Source organism: Dendropsophus ebraccatus, chromosome 3 (assembly GCF_027789765.1).
Source record: "Dendropsophus ebraccatus isolate aDenEbr1 chromosome 3, aDenEbr1.pat, whole genome shotgun sequence".
Lineage (NCBI taxonomy): Eukaryota > Metazoa > Chordata > Amphibia > Anura > Hylidae > Dendropsophus > Dendropsophus ebraccatus.
In genome coordinates this window covers 149,063,039-149,090,140 of record NC_091456.1, presented here as the reverse complement: position 1 = coordinate 149,090,140, position 27,102 = coordinate 149,063,039, and the positions used below count along the sequence as shown (strand labels likewise).

The following is a 27,102-nucleotide window of genomic DNA, read 5'->3' as shown; positions in this document are numbered from 1 at the left end:
CAGATATATTGGAGTGGCGATACCATGTGGCGAGCACAGCTCAGTCAGGGTTGTCCTAGAATGACATTCAAGATTTTTAATATGAGAGCATGATAGTCACATTAATAGCATGACATTTGGCAGGATTGTGGTGGCCATGGAAAAGATTTAAACAACAGATACTAGATATCATGGTGTGGCTGATATCAGGCTCAGGTTATCTGTAATTCTCTGAATAACCTATATCTTATGTGAATATCTTACCCAGTTACTAGAATCAGGTGCTTATTTTTCCCACTAATGATTCAACAATACTATGTGCTTGCAGGCTGTATTAGGTAACATTTAGGGTGTGTGCACATTTATATGGTTTCTACATATTGTCAACACATGAAGAATGCATTGTTTAATACATCTGATACTAATAAACACGTTTTTCCAATATATATTCAATAGAGCGCAACTCTAGTCTGATCGTTTGTCGTTTAAATACCCTTGGCCACTGGTATTAAAATGCAGAAAAATCGGATTCAAGTATGTTTAAGTTGTGCTCATCTGTAATAGTCATCAATTCATGTGGTGTAGTAATGTGGATGGGGGGATGGGGTAAGGGGAGAACCCTTGGTATGGTGGGGGTCCGGCAGTGATACATTCAAAAAGATTCATATTGTAACACCGCACTAGAAGAAGTAAGGATCAACACCTTGGCACAGCTTGAGAAGGAGACTTCAAACAGCTTTGTTCAGTTGAAACAAAAGACTTCCACATTGGTTTCTACACACTTAAACATGTCTGTTTCAGAATGTACTCTTCATCAGGTACTGTAAGTGCATTTATTATGTAAAAATGATGCAGGGTGTGTTCCGACCAATTTGCTGTGCCTTGTGCACCTTGCCTTAGGTGAGTGTGGTCCTGTTCTAGGTCAGTGTTGTCCTGTTCTAAGTGAGTGTGGTCCTGTTCTAGGTGAGTGTGGTCCTGTACTAGGCGAGTGTAGTCCTGTTCTAAATGAGTGTGGTCCTGTTCTAGGTGAGTGTGGTCCTGTGCTTTAGTTGAGTTCAGTTCCACTTCCAATTAAACTCTGCACATAGGTGCTCCCCCATCTTTTCACATTATACTGTTGGGTGTAGTGGGTATAGAGCTTAGACACAGGAGTTGCTTAAAACATAAGGTCAGCTTTACTCCAACTAGAGGCACTTATAAATATGATTATCAAAAAATGAGGCACAATCTAACTTGAAACACTTAAAACTCCGCAGTATATGGCTAGCAGTTTTGGCTGTGGTGCAATGATGTCTCAATGAGTTCACTTCCTCAGTTGACAATGTTCTACTCACTCACCAACCCTCCTCAACTGCCTAAACCACCACTACTTCCCTCACAGCTTCTCTCCACTATGACAGTGTGGTGACTGCTTTCTGCAGCAGGCCTGTTGGCTTCCTGAAACCCCTGACCCTTCTAAAAAATTGCTCCTTAAGAAGTCACAACTCCTGACAACATTTGTACATGTCCCAACTTTCCACAGCATAGCCTAATTGAAGACAGGAAACCTGTCCATATTTTCATAACTAGCCCTAATTAACAACCTGAAAGGGATTGTACAGGATAAAACAAGTGAAAGTTGATTGGCGGAGTGCTAACACCCAGCTCTCCTCATGATCAGTTGTCTGGTTCCTGTACTACACTGAGAACAGAGCTGGAAGCAGTTGGCTCTGTTCCATGTGTAGCGGTGGCACCAGGATTCTGCAGCCTCAGCTCCTACTGAGGTGAATAGAAGCAGAGGCTGCAGTACAGCTGTGCTGCCTCTACACAGAGAACAGAGTCAACTGCTTCCAGCTCTGTTCTCAGTTAAGTGCTGGAGACAATCAGCTGATCATGATGCACCCTGCTGATTAACTATTGATGGCCTATACTATTGCTGCGTTTACACGAAGTGATAATTCGCCCAATCAATCGTTCAACGATTTTGAAGCAACGATTTGTCTTTTATAATGATTAGCATTTAGACTAATAAATTGTTAGAAAACTCGTAAGAAAAATCGTAATTGCGATGGTTTTTAAGATCGCTTTAGCCCATCTTCCAAATAGGGTGAATCTTTGAAAGACTGTTTACACAAAGCCATCAAATTTTTAGCGAACGACGATTTGTGAACATGTGATCAAAATTAACAATTTCTCGCTCGTCGATTGATCGTTTTCTGTGTTTACACAGAATAATTATCGCTCAAATGCGATAGTTATTGCGAAAATTCGAACGATAATAGTTCCGTGTCAACACAGCATATGTTTCCATTGTTTTATCCTCGTAAACCTCATTAAGAAGTTAGTTGCTGGTATGCTGCACCCGCTCCAACTGCCCAGCTACTACGGCGGGCACCACATCCCGAATATCAGGGCTCGGGTCCACTTGCAGGTCTGTCCCCTTTGCCTGTTACTTACTCGTCCCCACTCCTTGCTTGTTCTCTCTTCGCCGACGCGCACATCCTCACCTCCTAGGGTGTACATGTGGCTCAGTGAGGTTGCCCTCTTATTTGGCTGCTATTAGCAGCATATGTGTATAACTAGTCTTACCCTGGCTCCACTGTTGGAGCCTCTGTGTCCCTAACCCATGTTTCTGCATGTATTCCTGCCCGAGGTTCTTGCCTGTTGTACCCCTTCCTGCTGCTGTTCCTGGCTGCTACCTGTCTACGTTGCTCTCTATTGCACGTTGAAGCAAGCCAAACCACGTGCAGCGAAATGGGTGTCGCCTGTCGCAGCAAGCCCAACCTGCCTTGTGGCGGGCTTCGGTGAAGACCAGCGGACCCTAAACTCTACTCCCAAGCTTTCTCCATCGCTTGCTGTGGCCCAGCGGATTCACATTCTCAGTCGTAACAGTTGTATAACCACCATAGCACCATGAGTGTTTCTGTAACTCAAACAGAGTAGCTTGTGGTGCTACTCCCACTTACCTCTATGGGACACCACTGTAGGCACATTAGCTAAATAAACTATTTTACAAAGTTCACAGTTCACACTTCACGAATACACTGCACTATGGACAATATATATATATATATATATATATATATATATATATATATATAATCTCTGTTGGCTAGATTATACCGACTGATATACAAGAAAACAACAGCAGGGTGCTGCTTACCTCTCTCAAAAAGTGCCAAACCACTAGTTACTGTGAGACATGGATAGGATATAGCCTTTTCCCTTACATATGATATAAATGACAGCAGGGTGTATTATTTTAGGGTAGCACTGGACCACCTTGCTTCCTTGCTCTATGCAGTTGCACAGGTTAGTTGTGGTTTGCTCTGGCGAAATCAGGGAAAACAGCTGTAATCTGGAAGGAGTTGGATGTGATGAGACAGCCTCTAAAAGGTCAGTTTCGGACAATACGGCCACATTTCAGTGTATGTGTTACAACGTCAGGTTCTTGGCCAAACATGAGTCTTATGACTCAAACTGAAGGAAACATAAAACCTGACCGGGACCTCCAGCTCTAATTCGGATGTAAAATGCAGCCAAATTACCCATTTTCTTAAACTTGCCATTACTATAATTGTGGTATATAGTATGTAAGGATGCGACTACACACATTGAAGCCTGGTTTATTTATGTACTCATTGCGTAGTGTGTAATAGAAGCTGAGAGATTTCTTTCCTTCAATAATGTGCTAATATTTCTTTACTCGACACTTAGCATATATCCTGGTTTCACACAGGCAGACGTGTTTACCAGAGTCTGAGACTCAGCCCTGGCGTCTGGTATCACGAATATGTCAGGCTTTCCCAGAGCGTAAACAGGAAGTTCCTAGACTGAAGTGCACTGTGCAGCTCTCGGACCGGCCGCTCATTGGTTCCCGCAGATACTATACTGTTGCTGGGTAAATGTAACTAGAACTGCTGGAGGTGATTTAGGTCTATTCATTCCGGGACGTGTTTACACCCACACTGACATTTAGACAGATGCATCCAGTTATTGTGTAATCCTCATCTCTGTTTACATACCGACTGATCTAGGCACAACAGGCGGATCACTTTCTGATGGGGAGAAAGCCTGAATGTTTTATGTTTCTATACTGTATGGTGCTTATGTTACCTTTGTATCTATTTGCAGTTCATATTTTAGCAGATTCTAAACTTGCTGCAAGAGTTTGGCCTTGTTTTCTTGTATGACAACGGACATTGCTGGAGCCCCTTCATTCTGCATCCAGTTACCCATCTATACTGTGTTCTCTCACGTTTCTATGAGACACTAGGGATGAGCATTATGACACATTTCCTAATGTATTCCTACATAGGTTGTTCCCTTTGAAATGACTCACATAACATGGAGCCTATGCTGTAGGTGGACACCTGTGCCTTAAAAGTGGGTCAATAACTATTCATGATTATTCATTATTGGGTAACTGCTTTTAACTTGGTCATTCTAAAACTTAAGATAACTCATATAAGAGATGCAAGCAGCATGGTGGCTCACTGGTTGGCACTATTACTTTGCATTTTTTTCTGTTTCCTCCATAACTATATTTGGCATTTAGATTATGAGCCCGATTGGGGAGAGGGACTGATCAGAGTAAAAACAATCTGTATGGAGCTGTGGAATATGTTGAATTATTATTGTATTAGTATTATTATATTATTATAATTATATTAATTTTACGTCCCATTGAGTCCATGGGTGGCATTTATTAAGTCCGGGGTTTTTTACGCCGGACTTATAAATGCCCCCGCAGCTCCGGCACTATGATGATTTATGTAGAGGCGGACTGCCTCTACATAAATCCCGTGCGCGCCGGTGCGCACCGCCGAAAACCTACGCCAGCTGAGGACTGGAGTAGGTTTTCGTCGTACATTTGGGCGGAACGGATGGTAAATCGCGCGGACTCTGAGTCCGCGCCCTCCGTTCCGCCCACTACACGCCCCCTTTCCGCCCCCCTGGCGTACTCGGCGGAAAGTGCTGATTTGCGAATATTTTATTTGCAAATCGGCCATTTGCGAATAAAAAAATACGCAAATCGCCACTTTCCGCCGAAAGTCATCCGTTCGCCGGATGATACATGTGGCCCTATAAGTCTATTCAGACTATCCGTTCCGCTATCCCCTCCACTATCTGTGATGCAAAAAAATATGACACCATTTCTAGGAGCAGAATTGAGGCAAAGATCCCCCAATAGAACTCTATCGGATCCCACAATTATTATCGGGCCCCCATCGGCCCGTGTAATACCACCCTTAGAGCCCAGCAAGGGTGGACTCTACATCTATGACCAAACAGGAAAATCTGTCAATCACTGTGTAACACCACCAACTGGACTCCAAAGGACAGGGCAGTAGTTTAGAGCAAAGGGCTGAACTAAGCTGGGCTTTTGCAGTCCATGTGAACACCCTGTGGGCTTTATCCACTAATTGGCATATTTCTAATAAATCAGTGCTGGAGCACTGGGTTGCAATGACAGTGGCATCTATGAATTCAAGGTAAGAAGCCCTATTGTGCACTGCCTTTAGTTTAGGCACTAAAAGGCTGCTGTCAGGTCTGCTATCTAAGCAATATCTTGATATAATCATTAAATTGCCCCAAAGAATTTAATTGTGCTGCTAAACACGTTCTGTTAGTTACCAGTGTAGCCAATATACTGTATGTACAGCAATAATTGTAATAGTGACACACTGTATGACTAATACACATGCCAGCATGTAAGAGGTGGGTGTTTACTTTTTTTTTAGAACTTTTTGAAGCGGTATTCATTTACATTCTTTATTTTTTTTTCCCCATTTGAAACCAAAAATATACATTTTACACAGGCAATTGTTCCTTTTCACCGATGCAGGAACAGAGCTTTAAATTTCTGTCTGTTAGGGAGTTACACGGTTGTCAGCGACATCTCGGCTCCTCCGCAGTGGTATTGGTTCTATTAATTAGGATACATTTATAGCTCGTCAGACTGTATTCAATGTGCAGCTCTCAGTTCTGCAGTGGATGTTGAATCGCTGACTAACTCCATCTGACACAATGACACCGTGACACCAACTGTTCTTAAAGCCAAGGGACCTCTTAAAGATTTGTCATCAATTAAGGCGGATATTTCCGCCTTTATTGTAAATATCACATTTATCACTATGGCTAGATTCAATTATCATGAATTACACTAAGTGTTATGGTCAGTCCATATCACGCTGTGGAATATAGTGCTGCACGGACATGCAAGAACAGCACAGACATGGATGGCTTAGATTCTTTTGTTCATATAGTGTATCTAACAAGTAGCTGTTAAGATTAGGATTAGCCATATGCAGCCCAAAAAAGGTGCCCTCTTTCTCCATTGGCACTATGCCAAAGTATTTAATACCACCTACCTGGGTCTAAATTTACTAGTGCAGTTAGAGAATGTATCCTCAAAGAATGCTAAATTATCTTATGAACAAATATGGCATTTTAGTTCTTTTTTATGGGGTTTATTGTCATAAAAAAATCTTAAAAAGTAGGTTCTCACAGTAGTTTTTAGTGTAGTTTTAAGGCCCTATTACACAAAATGATTATCGGCTGTATTTGGCCGATATTGGCCTTTATGACCGATAATCGTCTCATGTAAAAGAAGACAATGATCAGCCGACATAAACGATGTCGGATGATCGTTGTCTGTCCTTGTCTTTCAACATGTTGAAAAACAAACGACTTAGATAGCAACAATTTCCATAACCCTGTGTAATAGGGCCTTTAGTGCTCACTTGTCAGTTTTGTTGTATATACAGGCAGAGGATAAGATGAATTGTCTTTAGTATTGGAACAGGGCAATTTAATGACTGCTCTATTGCATTCCTGGAGACCTAGATAAGGCAGGATAGTAATACTATACAAAACATCCACTGATAAAGCTTTGTATTAATGATGGTCCGAACCGGCCGAATGCTCAGCATCAGATTCCTGCTGTCTGGCCGCTCTGTGCAGCGCGTGGATACAGCGGGAGGTACGCCTGGAAAAGTGGGATACAGCCTATGGCTATGGCTGTATCCCAGTTTTCCAGGCGGTCCTCCCGCTGTATCCACCCTCTCCACGGAGGAGGAAGACAGCGGGAATCATTGCCGAGAGTTCGGGTTCGTACAAACCCGAACCTCGACAGGTTCGGACCATCCCAAGTGCAGGAGTACCCAGACAGTTCTGGCCTTGGCTTATCACACTGAGAACAAAGCGATCAAGCAGTGAAAATCCATCATTCCAGACCACTATCTCTACCAACGTCATCGGATGTAGGGAGCCCCTATACACTTTATACTGATGAACGAACTTGCTGCCCATTGTAGGTTTGGCCAAAATCAGTATACAGTGGATTGGGGCCTTAAAGGTCCGCATATGCTTTAGAGAAAAGTTGACCAAAAGTGTATGGGGCCCACCAGGCAACCCCTGACAGGTGATGTTGAAAAAAATAAGGGTCAGGCCTGTTGGAAAAGAAGTGTACATCTCAAATATGACCACAACTAATAAAGGTTTTATTTAAAAAAAATTGCTACAACGTAAAAAAAAGACCAAACACATTACTTAGGGTTGTCCAGTGACCAAAGTAAAAGTGGCAAAGCCAGGCTAAACAAGTTAAAAAACTGGTCCCCACTGCCCCCACTTCTTGGTCTCAACCTAGGGAAGTGCCTGCTTACAGAGAACCAATCACCTAAAATTTACTATCCCTATTATCAAAGATTCTCTCTCCCTAAGTCTATCTATGAAGATACAGACTGCTTTTGCAGTCTGTATCTTATTCTTTATCTAATTCCTCTTCCTCTGTGCAGTAATGCTGGGCGCCGCCATCTTGATGACATCACGCTGGAACGCACCGCTGGAACGCGTGTGACCTCATCAAGATGGCGGCGGCCGGCATTAATGCACCGGAACAAAGGAGCAGGTAAAGTATAAGATACAGATTACAAATGCAGTCTGTATCTTTCTGAAGTCTATTTATGAAGATACAGACTACATTTGCAGTCTGTATCTTATACTTTACCTGCTCCTTTGTTCCGGTGCAGTAATGCCAGCCGCCGCCATCTTGATGACGTCACGTGCGTTCCAGCGTGACGTCATGAAGATGGCGGCGCCCGGCATTACTGCACCGGAACAAAGGAGCAGGTAAAGTATAAGATACAGACTGCAAATGCAGTCTGTATCTTTATAAATAGACTTCAGAAAGATACAGACTGCCTTTACAGTCTGTATCTTATACTTTACCTGATCCTCTGGTTCGCTACAGCAAGGCCGGTGCCGCCATCTTGATTACGCTACTTGCGTTCCACCACTGGAACGCAAGTGACATATTCAAGATGGCGGCGCGCGGCCTTCCTGCACCGAACAAGAGAATCAGGTAAAGTATAAGATACAGACTGCAAAGGCAGTCTGTATCTTAATAAATAGACAAAATGAAGATACAGACTGCCTTTGCAGTCTGTATCTTATACTTTACCTGATCCTCTGGTCCGCTACAGCAAGACCGGCGCCGCCATCTTGATTTAGTCTCTTGCGTTCCAGCGGTGGAACGCAAGTGACGTCATCAAGATGGCGGCGCCCGGCCTAGCCGCTTTGCATGACGAGAGCTTCCTGTCTCGCGCCACAGGAAAAAAAACACTGCCAAAAAAGCAATCAATTATATTTACAAATATTAATAAATTAAGTAAATACATCTAATTAGGGAAAAAAAATTTTTTGATTTTCATCGATGATTGGTTCTCTTTAAGCCCCTATGACATGGGGCGACTTGAGAAGCAAACAAGCACTGTCAGTGCTCGTTTGCTCCCCGTTCCTCGCTCGCTTATTCTGAATATCATGTAAAACAAATAAAATAAACATTTAGAAACAGCTGAATATGTCATAATGTCATATTATAAGTTGCTGTACAGTATAGCAATCAGCATGTGGAGTATAATGTATAGTAAGTGCATAAACCTGAAAAACAGCAGCAGTTTGTAGATACCGGATGGAACTGCAGATCCCCATAATGCAGTAGTGTAGTACAACAGGCTAGAATAGAGAAGCAGGGCTGCTGCCAGAGGTCTGTGTGGTCACATGACAGCAATGGGAAAGGGGTGTGTGTTAAGCATGGACCAATCAGAAAGTGAGAATCCCAGGGCTGTGCAGGAGGACAGAGACAGAAACCTCTCTATGCAGCAGTGTGAATGGCTGAGTAAAAGCGCAGGCAGATTATAGCAGCAGTGCGTATTGCTGAGTGTAAGTGCAGGCACATTATAGCAGGAATGGAGAGGATGGGAAACACAAGGGCTGACAGAGACTGCAGGGAGTATGAAGGAATGAGCAGGGCAGATGTGGGCACAGTATAGCAGCACTCTCTGTCCGGGGAGAGAGGGGTTACAGCTATGGAGAGATTACCCCCACAGTCCTGTCCCCTGATACAAGCCCCAGCCTGAAGTGGATCTGCCATGATTTGGAGGGAGACTTCCTGGGTCAGAGTACAGGGCTGTAGACCACCCTGTGCAGACCATGCCCCTCCCCCACTCCCCTCCCACCCAGTACAGGGAGCTCTTAAACCAAAGCAATGCTCTTAAACCAAGTCATAATTTTGAAAAACTGTGAGCTCTTCTTGCAAAACGCTACTAATCCAAGTTACTCTTAAACTAAGGTACCACTGTATATATTATGTCCCTTTCAATCATTACGACAGCTGCTCTTATCTCCTTTTGGAAAACACCTCTTATTATTGTTATCGTTGCACTAAAAATAACATAGTGTGTAGGGTTTCGGCCAGATAAATCAATAGCTTATCTCTGTCTGGATATCACAAGGAGACAATCCTTATTGGCCGTGCTTAGTCAGGCCACTATTAATAACAAGCAGTGGCTATAAATAGCGGTACTATACAGTGCACCACCGTCCTTGTGCCTCATAGGTTGTAACATTGTCTTGGATGCAAATACTTTGTGCTAGGGGTTTTTTATGTTCTCTGACCTGACTTGATCCATGACAACTTTGGCTCGCTAGCTTTTTATATTGCACAGCCACACATAAAATTCACATTGCAAGAAAAGTCCAGGGATTCTAAAGTTACTCTCTCTCTCTCTCTCTCTCTCTCTCTCTCTCTCTCTATATATATATATATATATATATATATATATTTATGTGTGTGTTATTTCCCCATAGTATATTGCATGAGCCCCACCTGCAATTAGGAGGGAGAATAAACAGCCATTAACTGAAGAGTTCTTCCTGCTATGGAGTTTATTGCTTGGATTTCCCCTCCACATATTGCCCCCATTATAGCCACAATTCCCCGCCCTATATGACCACAGTTCTTCTATATTTAGAAGTCCAAACTCTGAGCTGATTTAGTCTTTTTACCCCACCCATATTGTGTTACAGTATATAAAGGTGTTGATTTAGCAATAGCAGAAAGTGAAAGGTTTCTTTCTGGCCTGTTCTATGTGACATTGTGCGGTTGGTTTGCTCAGTACCTGGCCATAGCTATATGAGTAATGTTGACAGATTTCAATGATGTCACTTTCCTAATATAGCTGCGGTTAGTGAGCGCTTCTGCTGATGAACCATTTAGGTTATTTTTAGCTCAGTGTTTAGCTATGAAATAGAAATGTTGGATTGACAATTTGCTAAATTCTGAACTCCGTCTGCCGCAGATTTTCCTTACCTTCATTTTATATTTTGCCTTATGAAAGAAAATACATACAGTATACTGCAAAAAGTTAATGATTACAAGCAACATCTAATATTATATGGCCCTGTTCACATTATGGAATCGGCACCGAGATTCTGCATGGACCCCCCCCCCGTGCGGACTTAGTGCCAACTCTATCAGTTTGAATGGGAGAGCTTGTGCGCTTCCGCTCAAAGAATTGACAACTTACTTAAATTTTTACAGCTATGGACCTAATGACTTGTAAAGCAGCTCATCACAGATTGGTTGAGAAGAGCTTATCAGGAAATGGGGAATTATGGAAGATGACAGTACTGGCTAATCTCCCTCTGACCTTCGGGAGTGAAGAACAAGCACCCCACCTTCTCTCCCTTCTATCACTGTTTAGTTGCCCAGGCAAGGCTGGGTAGACTTGGCCTGTAGTTTGGCATGCACTTTCTGTAAATGGTTCATTATAATAGTTTAATTTGTCAATAAAAGATTTTATTATATTGTGACAAACCGTTGTGTCACCCTTAATAAACACTGAGGCCTGATTAACCAAACAAATATGGTCTAGTAGTTATTTATATTAGGGTATGTAAGTGGTAAAGGGAATTGGGTTTCTGGTCCTGTGCTAAAACGTTTCCTCTACAGAACAGGAAGTGCCTGCTTATTAGGCTTAGCGGCCACAATGAAAACTGAAAGATTTCATGCTTATTTATAATAACATATAATATAGTATAATGAAAAAAATTGAAAAAAAATTACGTTTTAAATAGAAATTGTGTTTCAACAATAGTTTATTTTTGTTGATGTTTAAAGGGGTTATCCAGCGCTACAAAAACATGTCAACTTTCCCCTCTCTTTTCTCCAGATTGGGTGGGGTTTCAAACTTAGTTCCATTGAAGTAAATGGAGCTTAATTGCAAACCACGTCTGAACTGGAGACAAGAGAGGGGGAACAGTGGCCATGTTTCTATAGCGCTGGATAACCCCTTTAACCTGTTTTCTATGGTGAGAATTCATCTTTTGTTAGGAGCAAAATCTCCTATATCAATAAACCTTGGGGTTCACAGTGCGGGATTTTAAGAGTGCTTATTAGTTATTTTTCTTCAGACTGTCCATCTGTATAGTGACACACACCCTAAATGGCATACTGTCATGTGTACTTACTGTATACAGTACACATGGATTGCCAACCATCTGCAATTCCTAGACACTCCATAAAAATAAGTCTACATTTTTCTAGGCTGATTATTCTTGAGCAAGGTCAAAAGACTATACACTATCATCATTTTACAGCCCATAGTAAATGGTGATAATACATAGATAGCAATGTACTGATATCAATTTATTATCAGCATTTACTATCAGCTGTAATGACAATTATAGTCTTTTAACCTTGCTCAAGTATAAATGACTTCAATCAAAGTATAGCTACGGTGTATCTCATATGACCAAGAGAAATGGGAATCCCCTGGAGCTAAACCTCAGTGGTTGAATTTTGGTCTTTCATTCAGTTGCATTGCTGCCGGTGTATCCAGCACCTATCAATCCAGTCTGTGTTTACACAGAACAATTATCATTCAGATTTTCGCAAAAACAATCGCATTTGAGCAATAATCGGCTCGTGTAAACACAGCGAACGATCAAGCGACAAACGATAAATCGTTCATTGTGGTCTTTCAACAAGTTCTCAAATCGTCGTTGGTCGTTCACTGAAAATTCGCAGACCGCTTCGTGAAAACAAGCTTTCAACAATTCACCCTATGTGTGAGATGGGCTTCAGCGATCGCAATAACGATTTTTCCAAATGATATATCGTTCTGATCGTTATAAAAAACACACCGTTACTTCGAAATTTTTAATTGTTCGATTGGGCGAATTATGGCTCCATTTAAACGCAGCATTAGTAACATTTGTGAAAGAGTGCCTTCTTCTAAACAGCTCACTGAACTCCAGTGTGGTTCTATAATAGTATTCTACCCTTGGAACAAGTCAGTTTGTAGAATTTCTTCCCTCCTTAATCTTCCCATCTACTGTGTAGGGTAATATGGAGAAGTGAAAGCCTTTAGGAACCACAGCAACTCAGCCATGAAGTGGCAAACCACAGTGCATAAAATCACCATCGCTCTGCTGACTCAACAACTGTTAAGTTCCAAACATCTTTAACACTAAAATCTGTCGTTTAACACTAAAACGACACAAAAACTGCATGGGAGCCTCATGGCATGGGCTTGCATGGCAGAAGAGTAGAAGCTGAAATACAGTAACTGCAAAGTGAGACCAACTCCATAGTAATGCCTATGGATATAGAATGGGATGTCCTAAAAGCTTGTGTAGGTGTCATGTATAGTATTTTTCTTATGTAGTGTAGCTATGTGCTGCAATAATCAATCGTTTATTATCACTATACCCAAACAGTAATAATAATAATGGGGATTACACAGTAGCATTACACAGTAGGTGACAATTAAAGGAGTATGCCTGTGATTTTCTTTCAAATCAACTGGTGTCAGAAAGTGCAAGAGATTTGTAATTTACTTCTGTTAAAAGTCTTCCAGTACTTATCAGCTGCTATATGCTGTGCAGGAAGTGGGGTATTCTTCCCAGTGCTGACACAGTGCTCTCTGCTGCCACCTCTGTCTGTGACTGGAACTGCCCAGAGCAGTAGCAAATCCCCTCTCCTGCTCTCCAGACTGGAAAGAATACAATATTTCCTGTAGGACATACAGCAGCTAAGTACTGGAAGGCTGGAGATATTTTAATAAAAATACATTACAAATCTCTGGCACATTCTGGCACCAGTTGATTTGAAAGAATTTTATTGCTGGAATAACCCTTTAAAATGAGTAAGAAGTGATTTACATGTGCATGTGTTTCTTTAAATTAAATTGAATGCTGTTATGTATATTTTTTGTAAGGCTGTGTTCACACAGTACACACAGTATATTTCAGGCAGTATTTGGTCCTCATGTCAGGTCCTCATAGCAACCAAAACTAGGAGTGGATTAAAAACATAAAAAGGCTATGTTCACACAATGTTGAAATTGAGTGGATGGCCGCCATTTAACGGTAAATAACTGCTCAACAGCCGTTGTTTTAAGATAACTGCAAATATTTGCCATTAAATGACGGCCATCCACTCAATTACAAAATTATGTGAACAGATCCTTTCTGTGCTTTCAATCCACTCCTGGTTTTGGTTGCTATGAGGACCTTAAATGAGGACCAAATACTGCCTGAAATATACTGTGTGTGAACCCAGCCTAAGGCTATGTTCACACTACGTAAAACTACGGCCGTAGTTCTCGCCGCAGAACTACGGCCGTAGTTTTGCAGTGTGTAACATAGCCTTATTTTAAATGGCCGCTTGCTTCCCTGTGGGCTATGGGAAGCTCTGATGCGGGCGCACGCTGATCAGAGCTCCGCGGCCAGAAAGATCACCCGGGCGGTACTTAAGGGATGATCCGGGCTAAGACCGGCCATTCCGTGACCCAGCCGGGGTCACGGAACGGCCGGGTGTTCACATAATGTGAACATAGCGTAAATCTGTTTTATTCCTCACTTTTAAGCAGATTAACACTTCTCAGTTGCCGGCAGCACCAGACCACTGCTGTTCTTGTTTCTCTCCCATAAACTATAAAATGATCATTAGCAGGAATACAGAAGTCACCTTGTAACCAGGAGAGGAACATAATAAGAGCGGGCAGAGCAGACAGGCTGGAAGGGCGCAGCAATATCACACAGTGTGCGATAAGGGCCACAGAGTAAAGAGTCGGACTGTGAGGCGTGACGTGACAAACATCTAACCGTTCAAAGCAATTTGGACATGCAAATCCTATTTCTAGGTGTCAGTATCTGCAAATACCAATTTTCACAATAAATGAATCTGATTTTCTCCTAATGAATGTACTGCCGGGGAGTTAATTAACTTTGTCTTTTAATCTTAATTTATTTCTTGATTTTGGATCTTCATCCGGTGATATTAATAAACCTGGTCCATAACTTTTATTTATCCATGTCTGCCTTTGCCTTATATCCTAATGAGCCCCTAGCATACAAAACAACGCACCTAATATTATGTCTATAATGCCCAGCAGAAAGTTATGCTGGAGGTTTGTGGTCCGCTGGTTCCATCTTTGCTTGTTAATAGGTGAATTTAACCCCATAATAACCAGACCTGTTTGGCCCCAAAGCAGGGAAATTTTTTTTTTCTTTTCTTACAATTCGTATTTGGTGTATTCAACCCTTTTGGAATTATCTGGATTTCTGCACTAATTAAGTGACTGTACCACCAGGCCTGGGCTGAAGCACTGGAGGCAGGCCAACCCACCCCCATTGGGAGGAAACCCCCGCCCCTCTATGACACCACTCCATTAGCATCAATGGAGCCGAATCATAGAGGTGCAGGGGTTTCCTCCCACTGGGGGTGGGTCAGCCCGCCTCCAGTGCTTCAGCCCAGGCCTGGTGGTACAGTCACTTTAATAAAAAAATGTAGTCTGGTTGTTGTCACAATGATAACTATCATACAAAGAGTTGTACTCGTGTTGTTTATCCGTGTCATTTATTGAGCAGCCATTCCAAAGCAATTCTATAGGGTTACGGTCAGGACTGATTTGGCCAACACACATTTTCTTTTTTATCAATCATTCTTTAGTCAATTTACTTGTGTGCATTGGGTCTTTGTCTTGTTGCATCAACCAATGTCCATTCAGTTTCATGGGCTACTACGTTCTCCTGTAAAATGTTTGATTCCCCTTTGAATTCATTGTCCATTAATGATCATGAGGCATCAGCAAAGAAGCCCCAAACCATGGAGCTCCCTCGACCGTACTTCCTAGCTGAGACTTCAGTGCTAAACAAAGTTCTTCTTTTTACCTACCTGTCCATAAAACATTTTCCCAGAACCTACAGGAGGTCTTGGGCAAACTTGAGATTGCTCGCAACTTTTTTTGGACAGCAGCTGCTACTTTCATTGTGTCCTTATATAACAGCTGTTTTCTAAAATTGAAACCATAAACAGATGGTTTTGCTGTTTGCAGAGTCTTCTACGCTGCTTTTACTTTAGAATTTTACCTGCAGCAAAGCTAGAAGAGCTTAGAGCTCAGGGGTAAATGCTTAGTAGCAAGCTTCTTCCAGGCTCAATTTAACAATCAGCATTTCTTGACATGTCTATGTGACACACCAAAAATGTTTTCAAATGACAGGTACACTTTCGTATTGAAAAAAAAAAATGTAATTTTAGTTAAACGCATGTAAGTTCAAATAATTTTTAAAAGAGAAGTCCAGCGATTTTAAAACATTGTCAGCTGGCAGGGGGGGAACATAATAAACAATTATTGCTTTACTCTCCCCGTACCCACAAAATGCTGCGTAACAGGCTCTGGAACCTCGCCAGAAGGCATTTCCCCCCCAAAGTACAGACGATCTCACGAAATGCCTGATGCAGCTCATGGATTGTCCTCTCAGCCAATCAGTGATTGCAGTGGTGTCCCGCCCAGTCACTTACTGGCTGAGCGGGCAGTCCATCAACTGGATCGTGACGTCAGCTGTGAAGGAGATCCCGGAGCCCGGCCGGGGGTCCCGGAGCCATAAGGGATGGGGAGAGTATAGTAATGATTGTTTATTATGTTCCCCCCTGCCGTTTGAAATTTTTTTTACATTGCTCAACTTCTCCTTTAAAATAAGAAAAGAGAAAGCTAAAGAACATTACATTACAATGTTCTGACATAATTCTAGAGTGCAAGACTACAATGGTTCTCGGAACAGAGTCTCCCACTAATGCCCAGAACATGGAGATACCAGCACTCTGTAACTGACCCAGACCAATTCAGCTTTTTTAATAAAGAGCACAATTCAGTGGTGCTATTCTCATTCACATATAAGAAGATACTTCAGGATCCCATTAAAACATCATACAACTGGTTTCTAATAAGGAAAAAATGATGAAAATTTTGCCTTCATTGAACTTTAAAGTTTAGGAAAACTTACATGTCTCCATGGACCAGTCCATAAATCTCGGTTATATTCTTATGGTAGATACTTTTGAGAATGACCAGGTGGAGGACAACAACAACTGCAGGAAGTCCCCACCCCACCACAAAGAAGATCAAATGCCGCCGATCTGCGTGCTCATCGTTCATCACCAGAACATACCAGAAATTTACTGCCTGAAAGATAACAGAACTGAGATTAAAGACAGTAAAGGATGAAACATATAAATACATATGTGAAAAGAATTTTTTTTGCTATGCAAGTAAGTCTGTTTACAGAGAGACTGAAATACCCCTTTAAAAGGAATATGTGAACAATAGCACTGTCATTTATAAGCAGCTGGCATTTCATTTTAAAACTGAAAAAAGTATCTTTATGTTTTAAATAAGAAATCTATAAATAAATGAAGGATTTGCCTTGAATTCATTAGCACTGGAAAAATCTGTTGAGCTCTGCTCATATTTGCCATATGTTGTATACACGCTCAGGATATGACAAATCTTTCACAGTTTCAACAATCAAACATTCAATTTATATTTCTTTTCACATCCCACATAAACTTTATTAAACAATCTTATATAATAAACACTGCACCAGAGATCTGAAACTTTTAGGCTATGTTCACACGGCACCTTTTTTAAGGCCGTCTGACGCTGTCACTTAATAACAACAGTTTTTTTTTGTTTTTTTTTAATATATAATGACTGCTTTATTTCTATAACTGCGGCTGTTATTTGGCCTCAAAATGACAGTTAAACTGCTAAAGGATGGCAGAGTGGGTACATAGCCTAAGCCTAAGGAGTTTTATGGGCAAAATGTGTCTGACACCCAGCGATCACGCCAGTCCACTGTTTGCCATAGGCATGTTTCTGGTATACACAGTAGAAGAGAGATGGAAAAAGAAAGCTCTGTACATTGTATGGGGGTTATTGCAGCTCAGCTCCCTTTCACCTGGAGGGGTTTGCTCTCTGGATGAAATGCATTGTTACGCAAAAAAACAAATGCCGATCAGTGAAAGTCCATGGTCGGAAAATAGACACCAGACTCTTCTGATCTAATACTGGTTTCCATATAAAGAATTGCTCCAACGTGAACCCCCTTTTTCAGCAATGGTGGGTGAAAACAATAACATCCACTTACCTCCCCAGCACCAGCACTGCCACCTGCATTTCATCACTGCAGTCCTCCAGTGTCCGACCTCTTCCTGGTCTTGAGACATGACGTGGCAGCTGCTAAATGGCTGAATGGCCCTTCTACGTCATATCTCAATTTGCATTTTAGGATGAGGAAGCAGTCAGACACTGGTGAATTGGAGAAGCAGGATGCAGATGGCAGCGCATGAGCTGGGAAGGTAAGTGGATGTTATTGTTTTCACCCCCCTTGCCTGTCAGCATGAGGCATGATACAATACATTGCAGTACATCAGGTACTGCAATGTATTGTATCAGTGATCAAAGAATTTTACATTAGTGTACAGTAATGTACACTAGTGTAAAAGTAAAAAAAAAGGAAAAAAAGTGTGCACCAAACACAACACAGCCCCCCCCCCCAATAATAAAGATGCATTACATTCCCCATACCCAATAAAACGTGACATAAAAGTGATCAAAAACACAAATCATATACATATTTGGTATTGCGGAAAAGAAACGAGTCCAGCTCCCGGCAAGGTGGAATCAAGTGCGTTGTTTATTGTATCTCCGTCACCGTACACACGTGCGGCATGCCCCCAACTGGAGCCTACGCGTTTCGGCTGCTACACCGCAGCCTTAATCATGGCTAAGGCTGCGGTGTAGCAGCCGAAACGCGTAGGCTCCAGTTAGGGGCATGCCGCACGTGTGTACGGTGACGGAGACACAATAAACAACGCACTTGATTCCACCTTGCCGGGAGCTGGACTCGTTTCTTTTCCGCATCTACTCAGGACACCTGTTGGAGTGTGAGCCCGTGCTGTGAAGCTCGGTGGATGGGGTAAGCTGGCTTTTTTCCGTTCATGACATATTTGGTATTGCCACGTCCGTAACGACCCAATCTATAAAACTATATCAATAATTATATCGCACGACACACGCTGTAAAAAAAAAAATAAAAAAAAACAGTACCAGAATAGCTGTATTTTATCAATCCACTTTAGAAAATCCGTCATAAAAGAGATCAATAAGTCATATACATATAAAAATTGGTATCAATAGAAACTACAGATCTTCCCGTAAAAAATAAGCCCAAAACCAGCTCTGTCGCGCAAAAGATGAGAACGCTATGGATCTTGCAATGCGGCGACAGTTTTTGTGGGTTTTTGCTAGGAAGATAGATTCTATTGCGCCAAAGTGGTAATAGTTAAAAAAACCTACACAAATGTGGTATCACCGTAACCGTAGTGACCCAGAGAATACATGTATTATGTTATTAGTGAACGCCGATATGGATTTTTACGGCGATCACTAATAGGCTCTATTCTGCTGTCATCAGCTCTTTATGGCGATGGTGCAGAATAGTGCAGCGGCGCCGGTAATGCCCGCAGCCCCCTCCTCTCAGCTACCGGAGGTAGCCAGTCCCCTCCCCGGCGATCGCCGTTATTACCAGTATAACGGCGGCCACCGGTAACAGACATTGCCAGCGCAGCTGAACGCTTTCATCTCTTCTCACCGTGAATCCACAGTGAGAGGAGATGAGAACATGTCCCCCCCTGTCCCCAGAGACCTGGTCACTGACCCTCCCCTCCCAGGGCGGCCATCTGATCCAAGATGGCCACCGCCATCTCTGTGAACAGACTCTGTTCACAGTGATGGATTCCTAAAAATGATCAAAGCTTCATTCTCTCCACCACCGGAGGTGGCGGAGAGCATGGGGCAATGATCGGTGACCACCCGGTGTGGTCCCAGTACAAGTGAACAGCGGTATATACTATATACCACTGATCGCTTGTTTCAAATGGTGCCGGCACTTTTTTACGCCTGTCACCAGTGCCCTGGATTACCCGTAACCACCCCAGATTACCTGTAACCACCCCAGATTACCTGTAACCACCCCAGATTGCCCGTCACCACCCCAGATTGCCCGTAATCTCCCCAGATTGCCCGTATCCACCCCGGATTGCCCTTATCCACCCCAGATAGCCCATAACCATCCCAGACAGCCCATAACCATCCCAGACAGCCCATAACCACCCCAGACTGCCCGTCACCACCCCAGATTGCCCGACACCACCCCAGATTGCCCAACACTACCCCAGATTGCCTGTTACTACCCCAGATTGCCTGTCACTACACCAGATTGCCTGTCACTACCCCAGATTGCCTGTCACTACCCCAGATTGCCTGTAATCTCCCCAGATTGCCCGTAATCTCCCCAGATTGCCCGTATCCCCCCCAGATAGCCCATAACCATTCCAGACAGCCCGTAACCACCACAGATTGCCCGTAACCACCCCAGATTGCCACAGACTGCCTGTAACTACCCCAAATTGCCTGTAACCACCCCAGATTGCCCGTCACCACCCCAGATTGCCCGTCACCACCTCAGATTTCCCGTCACCACCCCAGATTGCCCGTTGCAACCCCAGATAGTCAGTGAACACCCCCAGATTGCCCACCACCACCCCAGATAGCCAGTAACTACCCCTAGATAGCCAGTTAACACCCCAAGATTGCCCGTAAACACCCCATAACCACCCCATACAGCCAGTAAACACCCCCAGATTGCCCGTAACTACCCCAGATTCCCTGTTACCACCCCAGATTGACCGTAACCACCCCAGATTGGCACAGACTGCTCGTAACCACCCCAGATTGCCCATAACCCCACCAGATTGCCTGTTGCCACCTCAGATAGCCAGTAAACACCCCGAGATTGTCCATTACCACCCCAGATAACCAGTAAACACCCACATATTGCCTGTAACTAAAATTACACTCCTTCTCTTCTGAGCCCTGCTGTGTGCCCATACAGTGGTTTATACCCACATATGGGGTACCATTGTACTCAGGAGAACCTCCGTTACAAATTACGGGGTGCTTTTTCTCCCCTGTTCCTAGTGAAATTGAGAAATTTCAAACCAAACAAACATGTTATTGGAAAAATGCAATTTTTTTCATTTTTACGGACTAGTTTTGAATACTTTCCTCCAATACCTGTGGGGTCAAAATGCTCACCACACCCCAAGATAAATTCCTTGAGGGGTGCACTTTCCAAAATGAGGTGACTTTTGGGGCGGGTTCTATTCTGTAGACATTACAGGGGCACTGCAAACGCACCTGGCTCTCAGAAACTTCTTCAGAAAAATCATGCACTGAAAATGCTAATTGGCGCTCCCTTCCTTCTGAGCCTCGCTGTGTGCCCACACAGTGGTTTATTCCCACATATGGGGTACCGTTCTACTCAGGAGTACCTGCGTTACATATATTGGGGTGAGTTTTCTCCCCTGTTCCTCGTGAAATTGAGAAATTTAAAACTAAACAAACATGTTATTGGAAAAATTCTATTTTTTCATTTTTACTGTCTTCTTTTGAATACTTTACTCTAATACCTGTGGGGTCAAAATGGTCACAAAACCCCAAGATGAATTCTTTGAGGGGTGCACTTTCCAAAATGGGGTGACTTTTGGGGGGTTCTATTCTGCTGACACTACAGGGGCTCTGCAAATGCACCTGGTGCTCAGAAACTTCTTCAGCAAAATCTGAACTGGAAATGCTAATTGGCGCTCCTTCCCTTCTGAGCCCCGCTGTGTGCCCACACAGTGGTTTATGCCCACATATGGGGTACCGTTCTACTCAGGAGAACCTGCGTTACATATATTTGGGTGAGTTTTCTGCCCTGTTCCTCGTGAAATTGAGAAATTTCAAATTAAACAAACATGTTATTGGAAAAATTCTATTTTTTCATTTTTACTGTCTTCTTTTGAATACTTTACTCTAATACCTGTGGGGTCAAAATGGTCACAAAACCCCAAGATGAATTCTTTGAGGGGTGCACTTTCCAAAATGGGGTGACTTTTGGGGGGTTCTTTTCTGCTGACACTACAGGGGCTCTGCAAACGCACCTGGCGCTCAGAAACTTCTTCAGCAAAATCTGAACTGGAAATGCTAATAGGCGCTCCTTCCCTTCTGAGCCCTGCTGTGTGCCCATACAGTGGTTTACGCCCACATATGGGGTACCATTGTACTCAGGAGAACCTGCGTTACAAAATTTGGGGTGCATTTTCTCTCATGTTTATTATGAAAATGTGATACTTTAATCTTAACAAATATATTATTTGATAATTTCTATTTTCCATTTTTTTCCGGCCTAATTGTGAATACTTTCCTCCAGCCCCTGTAGGGTTAAAATGCTCATTATACCGCTAGATTAATTCTTTAAGGTGTCTAGTTTCCATATGGGGTCACTTATGGGAGTTTCCAGTATACAAGCCTCCTAAATCAACTTAAAAAAAGAACTGGTCCCTAAAAAAATCAGTTTTGGAAATTTCATGAAAATTTGATAATTTGCTGATACATTTCTAAGCCCCGTAAATATGTTTACAAAATGAAGCCAGAATAAAGAGGACATATTGATAATGGGACTTACTAACTAATTTTTTTCATGTGCCTTTTTTTTTTTAGAAGCATTTTTTTTAGAAGAATTTTTCATTATATTTTGATGTTTTTCACAAAAAACACACAAGACAGTGACCAAATTTTGCCACTAACATAAAGTACCATATGTTACGAAAAAACAATCTCAGAATCGGTAGCATACGTTAAAGCATCACTGAGCTATAAGTGCATAAAGTGAGGCAGGTCAGATTTTGAAAAACGAGCCTGGTCATTAAGGCCCAAACAGGCTTGGTCCCTAAGGGGTTAATGAACCATCTACATCAATATCTACATCCTTACTAGATTTGGGTAAAATTTCTGCATATATATGAACATAGATGTAGGTGCTTACTATCCTCACACGATCCCCTAAACAACACTGTCCATGAGAAATCAGAGGAGGTGACATCAGTTTTCTCAGTAGTGCAGACTCACATTTTGATCTACAAGAAAATCTCAGAATTTAGTCCTTGAATTTTTCAGTTGCCCTGTAATGTCTGATTTTATTTGTACATTTATTGAATTGTAAAGTTGAACCAGTGGTGTAGCTTGTAGCTTTTGGGTGCAAAATCTGTAACGGGGCCCATGCCTCAGGCGGCAGAATTTGCGGTCCGGCAGGGGGCGGCATTATGTCCCCCCTGCTGTCATTTTTGTTAAGTATCACTTAACAAAAATGACAGCGGACGCTCACCTGTCCCGTTGCCCGCGCTCTCCACATCCCGTCAGGTCCCGTGATGTCACCCTGCAGCTGTCACGGACCTCCAGGCTGTGGTGAGTGCCCGGGGTCGGTGGGGGACGCGCTGGGGTGATCGGGTCGCGCGGGACCGCCCCGCGCGACCCGATCACCCTACTCACTCACCACAGCCTGGAGGTCCGTGACATTGCGGGACCTGACGGGATGTGGAGACAGCAGAGAGCGCGGGCCGGCTGCGGCGCGGGACAGGTGAGTAGATGGCTGCGGCGAAAGGGCGGGGGCGGGGGGGGGGGTTGGTATTGCCGGCCATCACTCGGCGACGGGGGGGGGGGGGGGGGCTAGTGCCGCCCATCACTCGGGGCGGCCGCCTGAGGTTTGCCTCAGGCGGCAGAAACCCCAGAATCGGCCCTGGTCTTAGGGTATATTCACACGGGCGGGCTCGCAGCGAGATTCTCGCTGCGAGCCGGGCAGGTCCTGTCAGTTCCCATAAACTACATACTTGCTGCGGTCTAAACGACCGCAGCGAGTGTGTAATTATACCGCGCTTAACCCCTTCTACTCTCGCCGGCTCCCCCGCTGTAAGCAACATACATTACCTGTCCTTGCTGCACGGGTCCGGCGTCCTGCTCTCCCGTCCGGCCAATTAGTGTCTGCGGCTGGGCAACACACTAATTGGCCGGACGGGAGAGCAGGTCGCCGGACCCGTGCAGCAAGGACAGGTAATGTATGCTGCTTACAGCCGGCGGGAGTAGAAGGGGTTAAGCGCGGTATAATTACATACTCGCTGCGGTCGTTTAGACCGCAGCAAGTATGTAGTTTATGGGAACTGACAGGACCTGCCGGGCTCGCAGCGAGAATCTCGCTGCGAGCCCGCCCGTGTGAATATACCCTTAGGCCGCGTTCCCACATTTACTGTACGTCACCAGATGCCAGACCCTCATGCGGTAACCAATAGGCGTATGGCCAATAATCCTGGTAACAGCACATGACTACAAATGGGAGCGGGGTTTCGGCTGCCATGCATTTCTCTACATGCAGAAACATTGTCTGAATCGCGTTTTTCATGGTTTTTAACTGCTTAAGACATAAACAAATTGAATCAGTGATTAGAGCCGTCTGCATATTGTCTGAGGGAATTCTCACCACGGGAATGGTAGATTGGTAGCTAATAGCTCCAGGAGTCAGACTTAACACCATCAGACCAGACCTGAACAATATTGCCGTACTGTGACTGGATAATACCACCATACCAGACCTCAACAATACCGCCATACTGTGACTGGGTAACACCACCATACCAGGCCTGACCAATACCGCCATACCAGACCTGACCAATAGCACCATATCAGACCTGACCGATACCACCAGATCCCCACCCCAAAAAGAAAAGTCTGAACGGGAGGTGGGAGACTAAAAAAAATTAAAACAAAAAAATATGATTCCTTCCCCCTGCTCCTTTGCAAGGTGCTGCCCTAGGCAACAGACCACAGGTGCCTAGTGGTAAATACAGCCCTGGGCCCATGTCTACCATGTGATGGTAATAATATTGTCTCTTCCTAGGGGGAAGATGCACCTTGATGCAATTGTTACCTCTGTAGCCTTCATTGGAATCACCTGATGAGTTATTGATAAACTGATGAACTGTAGTCCTGTTCATTGATGGAAAGGGTCTTCACGTTGATTTACTAGGGGTAACCGTACATATTCTATTTATATCAACAATGAGCACTTTAATAACAAGAAGTCTGTTTGTAAAGTCCATTATCTAATGTCCAGCTGTGGTGTCCTGGATCTGGGTTTATAGGCCTCTATAATGGATATAAAAGGAAGCTGTCAGGTTACTTTGTAATATGTGGCACTAAGTATTCTCTAGTGAAGCCAGGCGAGAAAACTTATCATTAAGTGAAATACAATTTCACTGTGAGATTCTCGAAAAATAAAACCAGTTCATGTGCAGCCAGCTGCTCTTTTATGTATCAAGCAGTAATCAAGGTTTATGTGACAAATGTCACTGAATATAAATGGGGTGTATAATATTATTCTTATTTAAACAAAAAGATACATTCACCCAGGAGTATATTAGGGTGAAAACTAGTGGAGGGCTGGAGGGGTATGTGACTGGAGGCCATGGTGGAGCAACAGCTAGCCATTATGAACTGGCCAGGGTATTTGGTCAGAGGGCTGGGGCAGTGAACTGAATATATATTGTAATATATAACATAAATATAATATATATAATTGAGCAGGCGGGTCAGTTCATGCAGTGGCGCAGGTCAGGGCTCCTAATGATTTTCTTAATGATTACACTGCTAACAGCTAAACCCTTACAACCTCTGCCCAACCAAATTTTGACTTTGAAATGTTCGGCAACCATAGTTACTTTGCCCATTTCTATTTTTCGCAGTTCCACATTTTTCCTTTCATTCTGTCTCTCATATAACAGCCATTGGTTTTATTTTCCTCCTTAACATTTCCTGTTTCTTCATCCTTTTGTGCTTTAGCGGCATAAGAATACGTCTTGCCTTCATCCTTCTATTTTTATACAACTGTCAAGGTCTTTGTGAAAGATATCTTTGTTATACATAAAAGTCCACCGAAAGGTGATCTGCTAAGATGTCAAAGATACAGATTGCAAGATTTGTAGAGAATACAGGTTTAAACCTGCACTATTTCCAGCATCCAGAACCTTTCTTCACTAAGATTTTCACACCTGGAGATTTCTATGACAACATTATAAAAGTATAGCCATTCAGATCAATGGAGCACCACTTATAATGTTGTGTCAGATATTTCCAGAATGTAGATCTCAAGAGGTCTGGGGAACTGTAGATAGCAACTGCTTTCCTTCTGCAAGTTACTGTTAATCTAGCTTGTCATTTAGTTTTCCTTTTTCTTATCGGTATACCCTTATCAGGAACAAGTTTCTAAACCAGCTAATCTCGGTATGAAAAAGGGTTTTAACATAAAAGCCATTGTAGGTTTTTCTTTGGCTTACTGGAAACATGAGATCTAATTGTCAATGTAAAATAAAGGGGCATTTACATAATAACATTATGCTGCTGTTGGTGTAAAAAACTTACCTACCCAGCTCCTGCTTTAGCTCCTTCTGGTCCCCACTGTCTATCTATTCACCCTACTTCCAAGAAGAGATGCCTCAGCAGGGGCTGACCGCCAATCACTAGCTGAGACCTGGCTAAAGTACATTGGTGATTACGAGCATAATTTGTTCTGGGACCGTTCTTTTAATCCAAATCCACTCTTAAACCAAAGCAAATTTTCCCATAAGAAATCACTGATATGCAGACAATTGGTTCCACACCCCAAACATTATATTTTTTATTCTGAATAACATGTAAAACCAATATGTAGAAACAGCTGAATATGTTATATTATAAGTTACTGTACAGTATAGCAATCAGCATATGGAGTATAATGTATAGTAAGTGCGTTAACTTGAAAAAACAGCAGCAGTTTGTAGCTACAGGATGGGCAGGACATAACTGGGCACAGTATAGCAGCACTCTCTGTCCAGGAAGAGAAGGGTTACAGCTATGAAGAGATTGCCTCTACAGTCCTCTCCCCTGATGCAAGCCCCAGCCCTAAGTGGATCTGCTATGTTTTGGAAGGTGAGGGAGACTTTCTGGGTCAGAGTACAGGGCTGTAGACCACCCTGTGCAGGCCATGTCCTTCTCCCACTTCCCCTCCCACCCAGTACAGGGAGCTCTTAAACCAAAGCAATGCTCTTAAACCAAGTCACAATTTTTAAAAACTGTGAGTTTTTAAACCAAAATACTCTTAATCCAAGTTAATCTTAAACCAAGGAATCACTGTATTAATGTTGACATACCAAAACATTTTGGGATTTGACCAACATTCTATATCTGCACCATGTTTTAGTGTACATCAGAAGCACGTCAAGGAAATACATGGTTTGAAAATCTAGTATGGAAGACCATTGTTCTGCAGCTGTTCAGGGCTTTCTCTCTCTCTATGCTTAGTGTCAGTAACTTCCGTATACTTTTATAAAACCTCTGCGGCTAAGACATATAAGTAGATAATATTCTACAGCAACAAACGTCATAAAGTCTGGTATCTGATGTTCCACCATGCAAGCTGAGATACCAGGTAACAGCAAATAAGTAAGGTGTAGCATAAGGCCTTATTCACACACTTCGTGAAGTTGTCAGTGACCACGAACAATATTATAGCCCATTGCTTTCTATTGAGCCATTCACACTTTCC

General features: G+C 43.0%; 1 protein-coding gene across 8 annotated transcripts in view; it reads right to left on the bottom strand.

The window, feature by feature from the left end:
• The window catches only part of ADGRV1 (adhesion G protein-coupled receptor V1), a 354,135-nt gene that overhangs the window by 27,210 nt on the left and 299,823 nt on the right, over positions 1–27,102 (bottom strand). For all 8 annotated transcript variants that reach the window (XM_069962903.1, XM_069962904.1, XM_069962907.1 and 5 more), the window contains one exon: positions 16,594–16,772. In XM_069962903.1, coding sequence (XP_069819004.1) covers positions 16,594–16,772 — 179 coding nt within the window. The remainder of the gene's footprint in view (positions 1–16,593; positions 16,773–27,102) is intronic.